Source organism: Lutzomyia longipalpis, chromosome 2 (assembly GCF_024334085.1).
Source record: "Lutzomyia longipalpis isolate SR_M1_2022 chromosome 2, ASM2433408v1".
NCBI lineage: Eukaryota > Metazoa > Arthropoda > Insecta > Diptera > Psychodidae > Lutzomyia > Lutzomyia longipalpis.
In genome coordinates this window covers 17,478,841-17,497,423 of record NC_074708.1, presented here as the reverse complement: position 1 = coordinate 17,497,423, position 18,583 = coordinate 17,478,841, and the positions used below count along the sequence as shown (strand labels likewise).

The following is an 18,583-nucleotide window of genomic DNA, read 5'->3' as shown; positions in this document are numbered from 1 at the left end:
ATGAGTTTTCGACCAGTTTTCGATTATTATCTCAAAAACTGGACGATAGATTTCGATTAAATTTTAGTATGTTATAGGTGATAGGTACACCTTTTAATAAAAAAAAAATTAAAAAAATTTATGTCGCGGTTTCAGAGATATAGACCAAAACAGGTTTCCATATGTACCGATTGTTGTAATATTGCCTTATATCGGCTTAACGGTACTTGATAGAGGCTTTTCAATTGAAGTTTCATTAGGTATAGTGGGTATGACCTATCAGATTTTACTAATTGTAAAATTCAAAATGGCTGCCTTCTGCCTTTTTCCTACATCAATAATTACTTTCACCTATTCACATATATTTTAAACAAACTAATTGGCGCCCCGCGAAGCGGGGCGCCTTTTTTATACATAAAAAATATAAACCTATAAATATACATATATAAGTACAATGATGGTCCAGCAGAGTAAAGGGAATGTACTGGTAAGTTTCACTTACGGGCTGTGATTCTTCCTTCAGATGACAGTCCAAGTGTGGTGAAAATTGAGGTGGATAAATTTTTAGGAATGGTTTTCTCACGCATCGAATCACAGCCAACGCGTGTAAATTCTGGGGAAAGGCTTACTCATGCGCGTTGGCTGTGATTCGTTGCGTGAGAAAACCATTCCTAAAAATTTATCCACCTCAATTTTCACCACACTTGGACTGTCATCTGAAGGAAGAATCACAGCCCGTAAGTGAAACTTACCAGTACATTCCCTTTACTCTGCTGGACCATCATTGTACTTATATATGTATATTTATAGGTTTATATTTTTTATGTATAAATTATTTTATTGAATTGATGCCCAATCCAATAGTACAAATAAGCTATGGAAGGGCTATACAATTTTTTCTTTTAACATATAACACATATACAGGGTGGCCAGGAAATTAGGGCATGATTTTAACCGCGAATAACTTTTGATTGGATTGAGATATCTGAAAACTTCTACAGCCAAAAGGTGCGTAAACTCAAAAAGTTTTATTCGTTTTTTATTTCAAGTCAATATCTTAAAAATTAGAGCCGCTAGAGCAAAAAATGTAAAAGTTACCATTTATATGGAAAACGATGAAATATTCTGGATTTCATGTCTGTTGATTTTCTCAAAATCCATTAAAAAGATCCAAAGATCATTAAACAATTGAATATTTGACTTTTGAATAAAAGAAGCCTTTCCTGACTTTATGCGACCAAATATGTATTCAAACATTTTAAGAATATTTTTGAGTTCAAGCAGATATTGTCATCATGGGCAATTCAGCGTTAATTTGACATGAAAAGCAGTATATTTTTCATCGCCAAAACGCTTCTTTTCACGTTTTTACAAAATATTATATTTCTTGCATAAAAACCCCGATCGTGACGTCATGCTCACTTTTTTTGGGCAAAATCTTTCCGGCCTTTTCTAGATAATTTTAGAAAGAAGAAATTAAGAGTTTCATTTGCAATTTCATTTTTTTATTCTCTACAAAATTGCGTATGCCCTGTCATGATTGTTTTGTAGTAGAAAAGGGGATTTCCCATAGTGGACGGGTAAATTCCTTTACAAGTTTTGAATCTTTTATTTGTAGAATGAAAAAAAAAAGTAAAAACAATATTTTTATAATCAATTTATTTAATTTTAATATTTGAAAAATAATTATGTAACTTGAAAAGAGACTTCACTGTCTTATCCACTTAAGAACCAATTTATTAATTAAGAAGTTTTTAAACTATATTGAATGGACTGAGCCGTTTTCACCAATTTTCCCCCAAAACAAAATCATAAAATGTCGTACGATTGAATTTTTCACCGAGACAGAAGATATTTTGAGTGAATGAGGACATAAAGATTAAAATAAGTGACCCAATGTGTTAATTTTAAAAATAATTTTCACATCGAGAAACTCTTTAAATGATTTCTGTGTCATATTCGTGCACTTGACAATATATTATTTTGTATCGCACACCCCAAGGAGGAACTAACAGTGTTATCAGTTTCGAGTACACCATATTGAGACAGATGTTGAAATCTCTACTTCAGAGAGTGCAAAATAAAATTTAAAAAAATCACTCGTTTGTTTGGATATTCATGAATTAAAAAAAAAAACTTTCAGCTGACTCTTGAGGTTATCTGGATTGTTAATTAGAAGCTCCAGTTGTTGTGATTTCCCGGCAGGCAGGTTTTTTTTCGGGGGAAAATTGGAAATTTTTCTGAGTCATTGAATTGAAAATTAACAAATAAATTAATGGGTTAATTGAGAAACAAGATTTAATTCATGTGCAACATATCATCATAATTACATCACGTTGATAACTTTTGCTTCTCTCCAGCTAAAGCAATCAAGCGCTATATGTTTCTTGAATATTATTCAAATTATATGGCAAGAGAGCTTTTGTGAGCACACGTGGTGCAAAAAGCTACATTTCTGTTTTCTAATGTATTAAACTAAAAGATGCTCAAACAAGTAAAATTTCGATGTAGAAAGTAGTTTCTTCTCCGGGATCTTCTCACACAGAGTGGCAGCATCCAAATAGATCACAATCTTCGTGTATATAGTTAGCAACCAAAAAATGCCGCTGAGAGTGTGAACGCAATTTATTACTCAATGGCAATGCGTAATGGGATAATTGAGGAGTTTTGTTGGACATTTCTTCGTATATAGCTTGTTTATTGGCAATATAATCGATGAGACGGTATACACTGTTGAAAATCGAATGGTCTTCATAGCAACTATTTGTTTGTGATCCACTAAATTCTTCGCAGTTCTGTTTTGAGAGTAATTTGCGTGAATGGAATTCTTTGCCAAAAGAGAGTCCCAAATGATTTTTAGCAGTGTTGCTACTGAATACTCTAAATGTCTTTGCTCTTGTTTAAAAATTTCTTCGTCGCTCTCTTTAATGAGGGCCAATATCAAAAGATGTTTTTTAGTTAGTCAATCACCAATCGACTGATTAGGAGACTTTTGGCACCCATCATTGAGTCAGTTTTTGAGCAACATTCGGCGATAACGCACGCCCCATACTTTTTTCCTTCCAATCACCTCCTTTGCGCGAATTTTCTTGTGAACGTGGAGTTGAGGAAAGAAATGTGAAATCTGTTGATGAGTAATCTCTGAGAAGTTGTGCCAAAATTTTTACAACCTTTTGAGACAATTTGGGGCTTTACATTTCCGCCTGAAAGAAAATTCAAAAGAAATCGTGAAGAAAATTAAAGAAAAAAATCGCAAAGAAAACGCGTGGCTTGAAATAATTTTCACATTAAAATATTAATTATTGTGTATGTGTGTGGAAAAGCAAGGCAGTAAGGAAATTTCTCGTAAGTCCATTAACATTGTTGCAAAAATTAAAATCACAGATAAAATGGAAAACTTTTCTTCTGCAATCACGTTAAATTTCTTCAGTAGACACGTGAATTTGTGATGATGTTTGTCTCCCAATGCAAATGTTTTTTATTCTCTTGTTTTGTGAATCTCGCGATGAAAACTTGAAAAATTAATGCACTTGTTTATTTGAGAAGTTGTCTTATTGCATTCCGAATTGATTGCTTTGCTGCTATATAGTTTTCCTCCCCATCACAGCTTTTTTTTGCATCTGAAACTGATATCGAGTTCAATTCAACTGAGTTGATCTGTAAACATTCAATTTTACTTTTTAAACGTAACTGATAAGATTTTGAGACACAACACAATTAATTCGGTTAGGAAAAATATTGCACTTTATGTAATTTCCATATTCTTGACGTATTTATGACATAGTGACTGATAAAAGTCTGAAGATGATAAATTAAGCATTTAATAGTTTGTTTATTTTCTACTCTGTGCAAGCTAGAAGAAGGTATGTAAATGTGTATAAATTATAAAGAGATGAGAAAACATTTTTGAAGCAACTAAGGAGAATATATTTAAAAACTAGCGTGACTTAACTGCGGTGACTAATTGGGTTGTCCCATATTAATTCTAATGTTTATATTTAAGAAAACTTGAGTTCATTGTTTCAAAATTTTGTAACTTTTTGGACAATTTTTTTTTAAATTATCGTTTGATAAAGGAGGGTTCACAAAGAAAAATTTTTCGCTTTTCAACTGGAGTTAAAAAGATTAGCGGGGCTAAATGAATCAGCTTCCGCATACATTTTTAAAACTCTGTATCTTAAGTAAGAATTTGTGACTTTTCTCTCAACTAGAAAATTTTCTTGTTTATGTTTTAAGTCCTAATTTTATCTTATTCAGAGCAGATTATTCAGTATTTTTATTAACTCAATTTCTTCACTGTTCCTATTTTTCTACAATGCACTGTGTCTACTCTTTGCAAGTTTGTGCGTTGAAGAAAATATTTTCCTATCATTGTTTCATATACAATTTGCCATTGGCTCAACCAAATTAGGCCTTTAGTAAGCGCAAATGCAATTGAACGTAGTTGAGGAACCGGAATTAAGCGTGCCTGTCCAAAGAGATTTATGTGATCGGTGAAGAAAAAAAAAGAAGTTTCTTCATACTGTTAACAGTCGAATTGTCCATGAATAAATAATTATGGCGATGTGTGTGACTTCAAGGTTTTATTGGCGACGCTGTTGGGTAAATAATAATATATATAGCATTTTGTAAAAGAGAAAGAACGCAAAGTGAGAGGTGAAGAATAGCTAAGGAGCAAATTTCTTTGTCATGAGAAGGTTTTCGCGCGTGCAAATTGTTATTTAAATTGTTCTATCCTGATTGATTTGATTATAAATTATGCGGATGGGAAGTAGAGTTTAAATTGCTCCTGGGTAATTATTGTCAACGGGGATTCAAGAGTTGATCGTAATCTCCGTCAGGTGTGAAAAGCAAATAATTGTCACGTTGCAATTGATAAGGTATTAATTTAATCACCCGCGTACGCGACGTTATTTGCCTTTTTTTCCCCAGGTCTTATCGCTCCAGTACTTTTGGCACGCTATCAGTGGGAAATGTTGTTTGTTTTTTTTAGGTAGAAAAGTTACAAATAATGCTGAATTGGCGGGAAAGGAAATTTAATAAAATTCAGAGGAATTTGATATGCGGCATTTTAGGGGGCAATAAATTCACTGATCATCCAGTCAAATTAAACCCCTCTGGGTCACGCGGAGGACAATTTCATTCAAGTATCTCCCGCTGTTGTTCTTCTCAATGAACTTGAAGAGAAAAGATGAGGAAATTATACGAAAAGAATATTATTCAAAATAAATAATGTGTCCCCATCGTTTCGCATTATCGTTATTTTGAAATTTAATTTTTTTGAGATGCTGCGAAAAATAAACAAAATAATTAAATGGGCTTTTTCCAGAGCTTTTTGCAGAGAGATTGTAAACAATTGAAAACCATCTTAATCTCTTTTCTCGAAAATTCTCAATTAGAAACAATTCCGGTCATTGATCAATTTATCAAAAAGAATGATATGAGAGAGAGGGGTCTTCTTGTGCCATTTCCCCTTATCATATTTGCTATTTATTTGCTTCAATAAAGCTTTTATTATTTTATTTTCTCGCACTCCCAACGATGGCTCGAAGTTTCTTGCCATTTTTTTCCTTTTTGTGCCTTTATAGCATTTTATCGCGTTTTTGTTTATTCGCGGCTCTCTGTCTGACATTTAAAACACTTTGTTGGAGGCTCGAATTTGAGGTTGTATGATGTCACAGATCACGCCCATTAGTCGGATTGTTGGCAAATACGTTGCTTTAAAAAAAACCATCATTAGCTTTTTTATTTTTCGAATGAAAAGAAAGACAAAGAAGAGTCGACGTGACTTTTTCTCCTCTACCATCGGATGTTGCAATAAAAAAAAAATAATCTAAAAATTCTATTTTAATTCTCGGCAGAATTATAAAAAAAATTCTCTCATGTAAACAAATGGAGGAGAAGAACCTCCTTGTTGATTTTGCCCACCAAGGTTAAAAAGGTGATCCCGGGCATGGAGCAAAAAAAAAGTAGAAGAATGATTCCATTCATCCGAAGCACAATTAATTATCATGTCAGCGGGGGAATCATTCTAAAAATTTTGTTTACAGCTGCAAATAAAAAGAAAGTGACCACAAAATGTGCGAATTTATTTTTAATTTGAGCAAGGCGAAATATGTTATCGATCAAACCGCCAGAAATGTGATTCTTCAATTTGCACCCAGCCACAAGAAATCATTTAATTAGTAACCACACGCTCCAATCTTATACTAGTAGCAGTTTATGGATTTAAGATTACACCAGGAAACTATCAAAAGATAACTATTTTATCAAGAAACGAGACGCTCAAAAAATTTAATTGGGAGGTTTTTTTTTAATGATTGAGGAACTTTTTAATATTTTTTTTACATACAAAAACCATGAGATTATCTCAGCCGGAACCTAAAGAATTCCGCTTTAATCCAGTGGGATAGACAGATTTGGTTGTGGTGAAGTTCAAGACATTCTAAAAGACGTCAGTAAGTGAACGGAAAGTAGGTTTAAAAAAGTTCGTATATGTACTTTTTTCGGTTCGGTTTAAACCAGAACTCACGAAGCCTAAAGTTAATTAATTTTATATTTTTACATATTAAGCAAATAAAGGCGTAATTGACTTAAAACTTTTAAAGAACTCATTTATAATTAAAAATCAAAAAATGCTTATTAAAAAGGAAGTTTTTTAATAGAATCATAGTTTTTTAGAATATTTTTGTCTGTCTCGCAGCTCTACGTCATTTTACACATCAGAAGTGAAGTGAATGTCCCCATCATTTAGACATAAATATTGATTTAAATTATGAATCAAATTATTTATCCTTCAAAGTTCAAAATCTTTAATATTCAGAGGGTTATTGTTCTCTTTGCTTCTTGTTTTCAGGCACTTGGATACAACTCATTGTAGTGAAACTTAGATCTCTTTATCAGTTTTTTTACGATAGTCTCTTTCCTCATGATAACTGGTGGTTAACCGAAGTATCTTTTTTATTTGAAACTTTGTGACAAAGACGCTTCTATATTTTCTTCTGTGACATTTTTATTGAAGTCTCACGAAATGTTAACAGAATATTATCATCACATTCTAGCGTATAATGTTGCTGTTCTGCTGTGAAGAAACACTTGAACTAGCGATAAGAGATAATATTTATTTGGAATTCACACTAATTTATCGCTCTTAACTCCCCAACTCAGCACGTTGAAGTATTTTAGCTATATTTAGAAAAAGAGAAAAAATATCTGCCATGTGCATAATGTTTGTTAGAATTTATCGCAATTTCTTTTGTGTACCCTTTCAATGGTAATTTTGTGAATAAATACTTCACGTCTAAGTACTTAAAATCACTTAAAAATGCTTATTAGATTCGATTGCAACCTCGATTGGCTTCGTGAATCACTTCCTGTCCAACGGCATTTTCTTACTTTTTAAATGCTTCTTTCCTTATGCGGCATGTTTATGATATTTTCTTCAAGAAAAATGCATTGATGTTGTTCTATGTGATGATAATGTTGCTATGTGTATAGTTATGGAGGGTAAAGAAATTAAATGACGAGACCACGTGGCGCAGTAGCATCAGGGAAACCAGCTGATTGTACGAGATGTGATCAAAGATCACAATACTGTTGTTCTACTCATGAAACTATCTCGGTATGATCATCAATGCGTTTAGTTGGTCTCTTGCCAGGTGGTTCAAAGTTCTCGTACTAGAATTATAATTGCATGAGTGTTAATGCATGATGATTTAATGGGTTTCTCTTGAGATTAAATAAGAGTCGTTTTGTGATCAATTTAAATATAGATTTCTATATTCTTACTCTCATTCGCCATCACTACAGCTCTCGTGAGATTATCTCACCTTGCTTACACGTTGTTTTTCTTTATTATTTAAAGTAAAATATTTTAATTCACTGATTTTTTTTCACTATAATAATTTTAAATTTAAAAAAAAAATTTCATTACACTTTGCGTGTCCTACTGGATGCAAAAAAGTATAGGGATTTGAATTTGATCATTTCTTAATTCTTATTCTTTTGATATCTTCTTTTTTTTATTAAATTAAATTCAAGGGTAACAATTGCATCACACCTTGTACTTGACACAGCTGGCACATGAAATGCTTAATAACTTATGCTATTTATGTTTTTCTTTATTTTCTTCTTAAATTTCATCGCACGTCTTCTTTAATTTATATTGTTTAATTAATTCTTGTTTCTTTAAGAATGATGCGTGCATTTGTTTTGGGAGTTAAATACAAAGAAAAATATTTGCATTTTAACTTACAAGAAAAATTTACAAAGACTTTTCCTTGAGGCGGTAGAAAAACAGATTCCGCAAATTGTTTACACATACACACAAAAATTTATACTTTTAACTAAAGATTGTCTTTGTTTTAAGGAATAAGAAGTTGTTTCAATGAGGGAGGGAAAGATAAATTGCAAAGGATACTGGAAAAAATGGGAGGGAGAGGTGTCAAGTTTTAGGAATTCGCGGAGGGGTTGTTATTTGTGAATCATCCTCTAAAATAATTTAGGGGTGTGTAGGGTGTTCTTGAGTAGCGATCTGGCTGGACATCAGCTCTCAGGATAACCACTCCCGATGGGTTGACTTTGACTTTGATCTTCGTCTGTGGGCTGAGTACTCCGTAGTCAACTTCCTCGTACAAGTCCTGCAGGAGAAAGGAGTTTATTTATTTCAAGTCCCAAAAAATTCTTTTTCATAAAAAATTTAAAAAAAAAAAAAGGAAAATTAGATTTATTATACCTCAACTCTGTAGCCAGATGGTGAGATGAGTCCCAATTCCCTGAGTGTGACGGCAACATCAGATGGTGTTCCGTCGGTTCGTCGATTGACAAATGCCACAGCGTAGGAGTAGTATGTGTGATAGATTGGTGTGATGGGTCGTGACCAAATTTCAATGCCCTTGTGCTTGTAGATACGACGTCCCTGGATGCCCAGTGGATCCTGGTCAACAGCAATGATTTTGCGATTCTGCAGAATAGCCTTGAATTCAGGGCGAATTGTCCTCAAGTCCACAGACATAAGAAGTGGTGCAGCCATGATGGCCCACAGGGCAAATTGTGTCTTTGATTGCTCATAGCTCAAGCCAAAGTTGCCAATGATTAGCATATCGGGATCATTCCAGTGTCCTGGTCCAGCATTGGGTACAATTGCATCTTGATTGTTGCCGTAGTAGTCGATGATTGTCTCAAGTGAGGCCCATGAGTCTTGGATGTCGTCGTAGTTGCGCCAGAGGTTGCAATGTTCAATGATCGAGGAGAAGTTTGGCGCGATTCCGGCGTAAATCTGATACACAGGCCAACTGCACGAATATATCATTGCGCGTCCAGTGGCGTTCAAATGACGACCAAATTCTGGGTATCCGTGATCCATGTCCGTTGGTAGGGAGTAGCATCCATCCAATTTCACATAATCAACTTCCCAGTCTGCGAATTGCTGTGCATCCTGTCCCAAATATCCAAGGATTCCTGGATAGCCAGCACACGTGTAATTACCAAAGTCTTGATAAATACCAAACTTAAGACCTCGTGCGTGAATCTACAAAATATTTTACAAATATAATTAATAAAACTTTCGAATTTATTTTTAAAAGGAATATTTTGGGATTAAATTAAAAAAAAACATACGTATTCTGATAGCGCCTTCATTCCCCGTGGAAAGCGTCTCCTGTCTGCAAGGAGTTCCCCATGGAGACCTCTTGATTTTTCCAACCAGCAATCGTCCACATTGATATATTCATAACCTACGGCAGCATAGCCTTCCGACACGACCAAGTCGGCCATTGTCCGGAATAAATTTTCACTATTTCAATGGAAAGAGAAATGCAAGAAAGATGCATTAGTAATGAATTATGTAAGAAATCAGCAGCAATTAAATGCACTTAAATTGGCGATTTAATTGAAGGTGAGGGTATTATAAAATGATGGTATCTCTCATACATTGAGTACATGCGTGTCTCTGGTAACAAGGTGGCGAAAAGAATTATGATCGGCGTTCTTGTGTGAAAAAAAAATACCGCGCAAACTCATCTCTGTTCGTCCGTTTTATGTTACATGCCGGGTGACTGATATTTTTGGTGTAGAAAATGTCGCGTGTGTTGCCTACGAGTTAGGCGGATGAATATTTTAAAACCCAGAAATACGTTGGGGCATAAAAAATCCACGATGAAATTATCCCATATTTTGCTTCAATGAGCAATGGAAGGGAAGCAGAATAGATTTATCGTGAGTGGAAAGAATTTTTATTTTATTAATGGACTCTCTCTGTGATTTCCTGTTGAACAATGAAATATCTTATCTCTGCCGGTCATGGAAAATATTTGCGCGAAAACAGCAAAGGGCAATTTATCGAAGAAATTGCCAATTTCATTCATGCGTGCTTGCGTCGGGTACAAAAATAATTCTAAGGCACGATGACCTTTCTCGAGTGCAGCTGATACCTCCCCTAGGGTACTAATTTACTTTTCTTCTATCATTTTCACCAATTTCCTTATTGCTTTCTTGTGAATCACAGCTATTGTAATGGGATTAAGAAAGAATCTCTTATATTGAGCTATACATACTTTTGATTTCATTTTATGATTTTTTTGCGTTTTATAAAGAGATTTTTAAGGAATTTTCACGATTCATTACGGATTTACAAGATTGATAGAGGCAAAGATTTTTAGGTTTTGAGGGATTTATTAATATAAAGTTAAAAGATTTGTAATGTGTAAGAAGTAATCATTTTTTAAGGATTGAAAGGTTTTTTAATGTTTTGGAATTTTATTTTAAATAATTTTTGTAATTTTAAAAAAGATTTTAAAGTTTTACAAGACATGTAAAAGGATTTAGAGTATATTGTCAATTTATAACATAAAAAGAACTGTAAAATTAAAAATATATATAGGTATATATATCTATATTTGTAGGATTTTCAGGACTTTCTTAGTTCTTATTCAATTTTTGAAATTTCTAATATGAAAAATATTAAAGAACATGCCCTATCTCTGTGGTTACAATAAAAATCCCATCCACAATACAAATGATGGATAATTTATCACAATTTTTCGTCTCTGTTGAGATCATGCAATGGCTCTTGCTGTACAACAAAAGTCCAATCCACGTGTTCTTTCGTAAAGTGATCAAAGCACAATTTGTGGCACAAGACTCGCGAAAAATAAGAGGTTTTGTGGTGGAAGAGAATGCCATGGAGGCAGAGATCATTTGTAAGTTGATCGTGATTTCCGATATATTCCTTATTTGTGCCACCATATTGATTGACTCATTTGAATTTTCATGCAATTTCAATTTACAAAAAAAACGTCTATTTCCCCGTCATTTTTCATCAGGAGAAGCGTCAATCGAATTTTCGTCTTTTCGAGGACACCACCACCATGCTTAGAAAGACAAGAGATTGAGGAATTGGCATGCTGACTTTGGGAGGTTGAATTTGATGATGTTATTACGAATTTTATTGTCCGTTAAAGACATGAAAATTAAGACTCTGTAGGGAAGGTTTTGAAGAGGCGAAAAAAATAAAGTTACGCGATGTCGTGTGTGGCTTATGGTTTTGACCCCTCTTGCCATACCCAGAGAGTTACTCTCTTGTACACGATGAAAGGGAAAAAACAACCAGCATGGTATTGAATGGCGAGTAATTCACATAGAGTTGCCAACATTAAAAGTGCTTGACACTGACACAATTAGACTGTCTGAATATAAATTAGTGGTTCAGATCGCAACGTTCTCTTATTATTTATTTTTGCTGTTAAAGACAATTTTTTATTGTTTGCCATTTTGACCACTTTGTTTGGGTACATTGCGGATTTTTTTCTGCGTATATTTCCCTCAATTGTAAAGACATTTTCAGTGTGTGCAAATGAATTTTGCAGAGGGGAATTACCAGTAAAAATTCTCAACATCATCGTACAAAGAATTCTTACGCAAGCTTCTGAAATAACACATTAAATTTCTTCTCTTTGCTTGCATTGTTTTTTTTTTCTTGGAAGGAAAAAAAAAGAATTACAAGGAATATGAATGGAAACCAAATTGAGGCACGAGGGAGTCATTTTGGCAAATAACAAAACTCTTTTGTACCTTGTCGGCAAACTTTCGATTTCCTGCTCTTAAATTTTCCCACATGAAATTTAGTCTGGAGCTGAGAAGAACGTTTTATTGCATTGCCTGTTGAACAAGAACACGCAGAATTCGTGAGATTGAGAAGAAGAACATTTCCGCAATGTTTCAGATTTTGACCCATTTGACCCAGGATCTGAATCAAGGTTCTTTAGCATTTTACATTCTACATGCGACCAATACTTTAAGCTCAACAAGCATAAAATAAGATCAATAGAGGAAAAAACTTTAATTCACAGAAACAATTAATGGGTTTCTAAAGAATCTTTAGTAACATTACAGAATCTTCAGAAACATTAGAAGTTTTCAATCTGTACTTAAGAAGTTTAAAAAGGTTTTTATTTATATATTATTTAAATTATTGATTAGGTAATCTTATTTCTCTATTCTAAAATTAATTTTTTAAATCCTAAAAAACAATCTATTAAAGAATTCTGCAAAGTATCTTGTCTTTCAACCAAAGTTTTCGCTTTTCCTGATTGAGAATTTTTTACATCATTCAATTTTATTGATTTTATATTGAGTCTCGTCGCTCAACAAATGCCAATGATTTTCTAAATTATTCCAAATGGGACTCGTGCTTTAATGTGGAAGACATTTTACCCGTCGAGGAGTTACCTCATCGTCCGCACGATCGCCGCAAAAAGTGTGGGGGGACATTCTATTGACTTTTCAATGGGATCTTGCTATCGATTCATATTTTATTGATCATAAATTGTCCAGGTATTGGAATAAATAAACTATTTAAAAAATATCTTTTGCTATTCCTGGTTGAGTTCACATTCTTCTGAGCTTTTTATCATATATATGGCTCAGAGATGATCATTCCTTTTTAAAAGAAAATCTACTTGGAAGACTTTTTATAATTATCTCATCAATGTGCGTGTGGAGCTTCTCACCTTCCAAAATTGGTTATTTGTTCACGAAAAATTTCTTCATGCAAGGGGCGGAATTGGTATTTTGGGCGCAGAAAAAAAATGTGAGGATCGGCTGAAGAGTGATCGTTATTGTTTAATATACAATCAAAAGTAGGTTAGATGCTGACCAAATGGAATTAAAATTGAAATATAGAGTTCCTCTCTCTTCGCGTGCTTCCAAGACAGATCACTCCCGATGATGGTAATGATGGGTGCTCCAACTCTATTCTTAATAAAGGTTTTTTTTTTCATTCATTACTTCTTTCGTTTTCCTTCAAAATGTTAAGGTCGTATTGTTTCGCTATACTTTGATCTCACTCTTGCCATTGCATATCACTATTGCTTCATATTTTTGCTATAAAAATCAATTTGAGAAAATTAATTCACCTTGATTCAATTTTAGCCAAAGCACCGTGACTTAAGTGCTTTGTATTGACTCTTGAGCGGAAAACATGTTATGCCAATTCGTGAAAATTTCACTTTTCTCTGTGGATTTTGTGGTCAAAAAAATGGGAGACTTTTTTGTGGTCTTCCGCCTTAAATCATATCCGGGATGAGGCACTCCCGTAGTGAAGGCGTCATCAACCAAACGCTACAGATTGCAACTGATAAAACACCCACAATGTTGGTCGGAATTGTGCTGAGTCGATATTTTCGGCAATTTTTTCAGTTATGGTCTAATAATTGCAATTTGACTGTATAAAAAGCGAAAAATTTTAATTAACCTCCTCTATTTTTAGTGCAAAATTTCATGGGTACTTTACTACCTAAAAGACGTACAGTGTGATGAAGATTTATCTCTGTACCCGAAACCCATCTTCATGAACACTTTCCACCAGAGAAATTTATTCATGAAGTACAAAACCAAAACAATACCATTGGTTTTGTACAAGAAATGTAAATCCTTTGCTTCAGCAAAAAAAATCGACTTTCATGTCGTTTTTTCCGACTTGGTATAAACGTGAGAAAATACTCAATAATTTTTAATTGAAAATTACACACATATAATATTTTATGTGTAGTACATGCTTCTGCTGCTAAATGCTCCCATTTGTTTGTTTTTTTTTTTTTGCCCACATTGGAGGAAAGATGTTAATAAAAAAAAGTAAAACAAAAAAAAAAGAAATCAAAAGAGCTTTCCTTTGCATGATACATAACAATAAAAAGGGTGCAAGTTACTATTATAGGCCAGCTGAGAAGTAAAATAACTTTTAAATAAAGTCGGCCTAGCCAAATTTTGCACCATTTGATTCAAAGAATTATAAGAAACCTTTTTATACTTACTTAAGTGCTCTAAAACTTATGCTCGTTTCAATAAATGCGTTTAAATAGTTCCATACATTTTCACATAGAAGCCACCAAAGCCATTGAACGAACAAGTGACGTCACTGGGGTGTTCCAAGAAATTGCTCACACAAACCACATAAAATACTATAGTTTTTACAATTTCCACTCAACAAATTATAACGAGGATTAAAAAAAGTACTTCCTACATGAGATAATGCAGAAATAATAAGTAAACACACATTATTTCACAAAAAAAAATCCCCACAAAAATGAAAATATTTACTCGAAAATTCTCAACTGTCAAATCATACTTTTTCGGAACACGAAGTTCAGCGACGTCGCATGTTCGTTCAATGGCTTCGATGGCTTCTATGGAAAAATGTATGAAAAATTTTTCAAACGCATTTTCTGAAATGAGCATAAGTTTTAGAGCATGCACGTAAATATTAAAAAATTTCTTATATTTTTATGAATCAAATGGTGCAAAATTTGGCTAGGCCGAATTTATTTAAAAGTTTGGGGTCATTTTCCGCTAATTCCACTGGCCTATTATGCAGGAAGTGTTTTGATTTGCCGCATGAACATAAATTCTTGTCGAAGTTCCACTTTGTTATAGAAATTCAATTGATTACTGATGCAGTGATCACAATCGAATGCCCATCATGTTGTGCTGCTTCTTTATTTTATGTAACACGCTGAATAATTGAATATTAAATTGCATCACAAAGTTGATGGGAGATTATTTTGAGAGACAATTTGAAGTTTATATGGAATGAGTTTCAGTGCGGTCATGTATTATGCAGAAGAAGATCAACTTTTGCTCCATCCAATGGCCAATGTGATGAATGATGTGGGTGGTTTTGAAGAGATAATATAATGCAATTTCATCAAAATTGTGGGTGTTTGCACATGAAATAACCGACTTTTAAGTACATCTTCGAGACTCTTGGGCTAAGAGGATTTATGAATATTAATTGCCAGAGTTGAACTTAAAAACTATTGATGAACGAAAGAGAATAAATAAAAAGATTTTCAATTAAATGTTTAGAACATCAACAGAATTTAAACTCTCGATTTTTATATTACAGAGAACTTGTTCATTGGATGATGTAATTCAATGCACGATATCATTAATTAAATATTCTTTAATCAAAAATACTTCATTCTTTAACATTTTATATAACACCGATATAAAATACAGCAATATGTACGAGAGATTAGTCTAATCAATATGATGGCATAATATGACTTTTAGCAAAAATTCAAGAATCGCATTTTCTGCGCTGGAAAGGCACCTTTTGAGACCTTTTGATGCCAGAAGGGGCATTTTGAAAACCCTTTCAGCTGATCTCGCGGTGGCATTTGGTATTTAAGATTAGTGTGTGTGTCTGGTACATCCATTTAGGAAGATGAATTTAGTTGAAATTACCTTATACAGTTGTCGGGATCTCCTTCGCAATCTGTATTACATCGAAATCTCTCCCATGACAGCCATCCCATTGGTGGTGTTCGTGCCAATCCATTTTCAAGTGAATTAACTTGTGTTATTGCTATAAAGATCACAATGCTGTACCATAAGGAAGTTTCCATGGCGTTTTGAGTAGTTTTTTTTTATCTGGAAAGGAATAGAAGGTACACGTAAGGTTTGATTTTTTAACAAATAAAAAACAAAGAATGTATATAGTGATGAAAAATAGTCCATTAATGTCATGCTACTTTCACACTCTTCTAACATCGTGAGGAATTAAATTTGCCGCACATAAAATCATCAAATCTCTGAAACTATTCTTCTTTCTATGACTTCTCCTTTTGACTCTCACTCCTTGTGCGCCAATTCCACGTGTTATTTGCAGTTAATGGCAGTAATGCACACATGATATACCTTGTAAATCTTCATTATCACGATTTTCCGCAAATATACTTAATTGGATTCATTTCTTCTGGTGTGTGTTAGCTTCTCGCTTTCGCATTAGAAACATAAAGTAAAAGAAAAGCAGAAAAACGTAATTTCACGTTACGCGGACTTTACCGCAGAATATACAATAATTTTTGATTCTATCATTTCGATTTCTATAGTCGTCGTCATTGGTGGGCAAATCTGCCGATTGAAATGAGGAAAATTTTATATACAACACTCAGAAGGTTCCACTGACACAATATGGCAAAATGTGCAATTATGAGAAAATGATCGTAAGCAAGATTAAGATGCATTTTGCCACATTTGTGTGAATCTCAATGCGCAGCTTCTATAATTTAAAGTGGTAGGTATCTACATACCTACATATATTTCATTCCTACAGGTAGAGACAGTGTGTTGCAGGTAAAATTCACCTTAGGAGGAGTAATTTAAATTTCATTTAGAAAATTAAATTTTAGAATGAATTTCAGAAGAAATCAATGGCTGGATTATGATATGAAATGAAATCTTTCTATACGATTTTTCTATAAGTTTTTTTTTTTTACAATTTTTGGTAAATGTGCGTGACGTACTTATCATTCTTGCACGTTTCACCTGAGTTTTTCATTATGTGAGTTTGCCTGTCACACAATTCACAAAAAACGTAGAAAAGCTTGTAGGAAAATTGTAAAGTAATTTTTTTTAATATTAGGATTATAAATTCTTATTTTAGAATTTTGAACAAGAAAATCATTTTAAATAACTTTTAAGCAATCATTTCTCCTAAAGATGTGATTAAAGATCGCATTGCCACTGGAATGTCTCACCCTGTGCTGACGTCTTGTGTGGTGAATCTAACAAGAGTAAAATATTGCAACTTTTTGCACGCCGACGTTGTAATTCAAATGTGATTAATTGATCAAGAATGAAACGATTAAAATATTCAACATGTTTATTTGCTAGTGTTATAGAGTATTGGGTGCATTTTTTGCGAGATTTCGTGGCATTTCTCAAAATATCATAATTAAAGCTTATTAAGTGCGCGGAATAGATACAGGAGGGAAGAAACAAAAAAAGAAACGTGAAAACATGAATATGTGGTGTAGTTGATGTAGTCAGGATAGATAATTAATATGGCAAAATTGAAAGACTTTTGTGTATTTGCTACTAACTTCAAAATTGCATAAGGTCGTGTGAAAATAGCGCAAAACTTATGCAATTTGTGCGAAGTCGCGTCTATCTTCCAGTGATATGTATGATGTTGTTTGGCTTTGTTGTTCATGGGAGTTATGTATGTATACCTATATTTCTTGCCGAAGAGTGAATGAAACATCAAGTGGGCCCCAGAGAGGTGTTTTATATATGGTAGAATTCAATGAGCACCGCACAAGAATTATATTTACAGCGTCACCCATTCTTTGACTTTGATTGTGATTAATCGTTCCTCATTTCTGCTTTTTTTCTTCTTCATTCACAATTTTTATTTATTTTATTTTTTTTGCACGATGAATTTGTCTTCTTGTACCACTTGCCTCAATGTCAGCTGATTTCTTGTGGTTGGGTGTTTTGCAAGAAGTTGTGGGTGGGAATTTTCTTGAGGCGAATTCGATAAAATATCACAATTTTATATTTCTTACAGAGGCCCGCGAACCTTCTTCCATGCACTTTTTAACACCTTTCGATATCGTGATGTGCGATCAATATCTCGACAATGATTTTTTTCTAACCATCACCATTCTTTTTCATTTATTGGAATTAACTAACAAATCTCCGAAGCGTCCATAAACATTTTTGCTGTCGCTTCAGAGATGAATTCCACATGAGATTAGCACAAGTGTTGTAAAATAAATTGGTACTGAGTAGATGGGAATTGTCCATATTTAGAGGTGAGAGAGTTTCTATGTTTCTTTTGCAATGTGATATATATGCCTTTGATTACTACTATTTCTAATTAATAACAATATATACAACAACACGGGGTATTCGTGCTTGTACTTCTTCATTATTATATATAAAACTTCTATCGCTTCCAACTCAACACTTAAAATTTATGTTTCTCGCAATGGAGTCTGCGAAATTTATATAACTTGTGGATTTTTTTGTAAACCAACTAGGGAGTTGCCTTTAATGTACAAATTGGTGTGTTTATAACACCATAAAGCACTAAAATTCTGATCAATTATTTTCAAACATATTTTAGGTCAGAGGCAGTTCAAGCTACTCGTGCTCGATCAAACGCGGTGAGAAAGATCATTCATTACCTGTGTGGCCTTACTGAGACATAGCATTGGTTAGGGGGGTAGGTGGGTGTGCAATATATGCCCGCCTTATACATAAGGTTGAAGCTTTTCTGTTTTTTTGTACAATAATAAATAGTTATTTACGGCGCAATTTT

At 33.6% G+C, this 18,583-nt stretch overlaps 2 protein-coding genes across 5 annotated transcripts in view; one reads left to right on the top strand and one right to left on the bottom strand.

The window, feature by feature from the left end:
* The window catches only part of LOC129791057 (6-phosphofructo-2-kinase/fructose-2,6-bisphosphatase-like), a 45,935-nt gene that overhangs the window by 4,842 nt on the left and 22,510 nt on the right, over positions 1 to 18,583 (top strand). The window lies entirely within an intron of this gene.
* LOC129791058 (alpha-N-acetylgalactosaminidase) overlaps positions 7,729 to 18,583 on the bottom strand; it is a 25,491-nt gene continuing 14,636 nt past the window's right edge. The window contains exons 2-5 of the mRNA XM_055828970.1: positions 15,721 to 15,906; positions 9,598 to 9,772; positions 8,714 to 9,508; positions 7,729 to 8,618 (exon numbers count right to left, since the gene is read on the bottom strand). Of these exons, the coding sequence (XP_055684945.1) occupies positions 8,463 to 8,618; positions 8,714 to 9,508; positions 9,598 to 9,772; positions 15,721 to 15,881 (1,287 nt within the window). The 5' untranslated portion in view covers positions 15,882 to 15,906 and the 3' untranslated portion in view covers positions 7,729 to 8,462. The remainder of the gene's footprint in view (positions 8,619 to 8,713; positions 9,509 to 9,597; positions 9,773 to 15,720; positions 15,907 to 18,583) is intronic.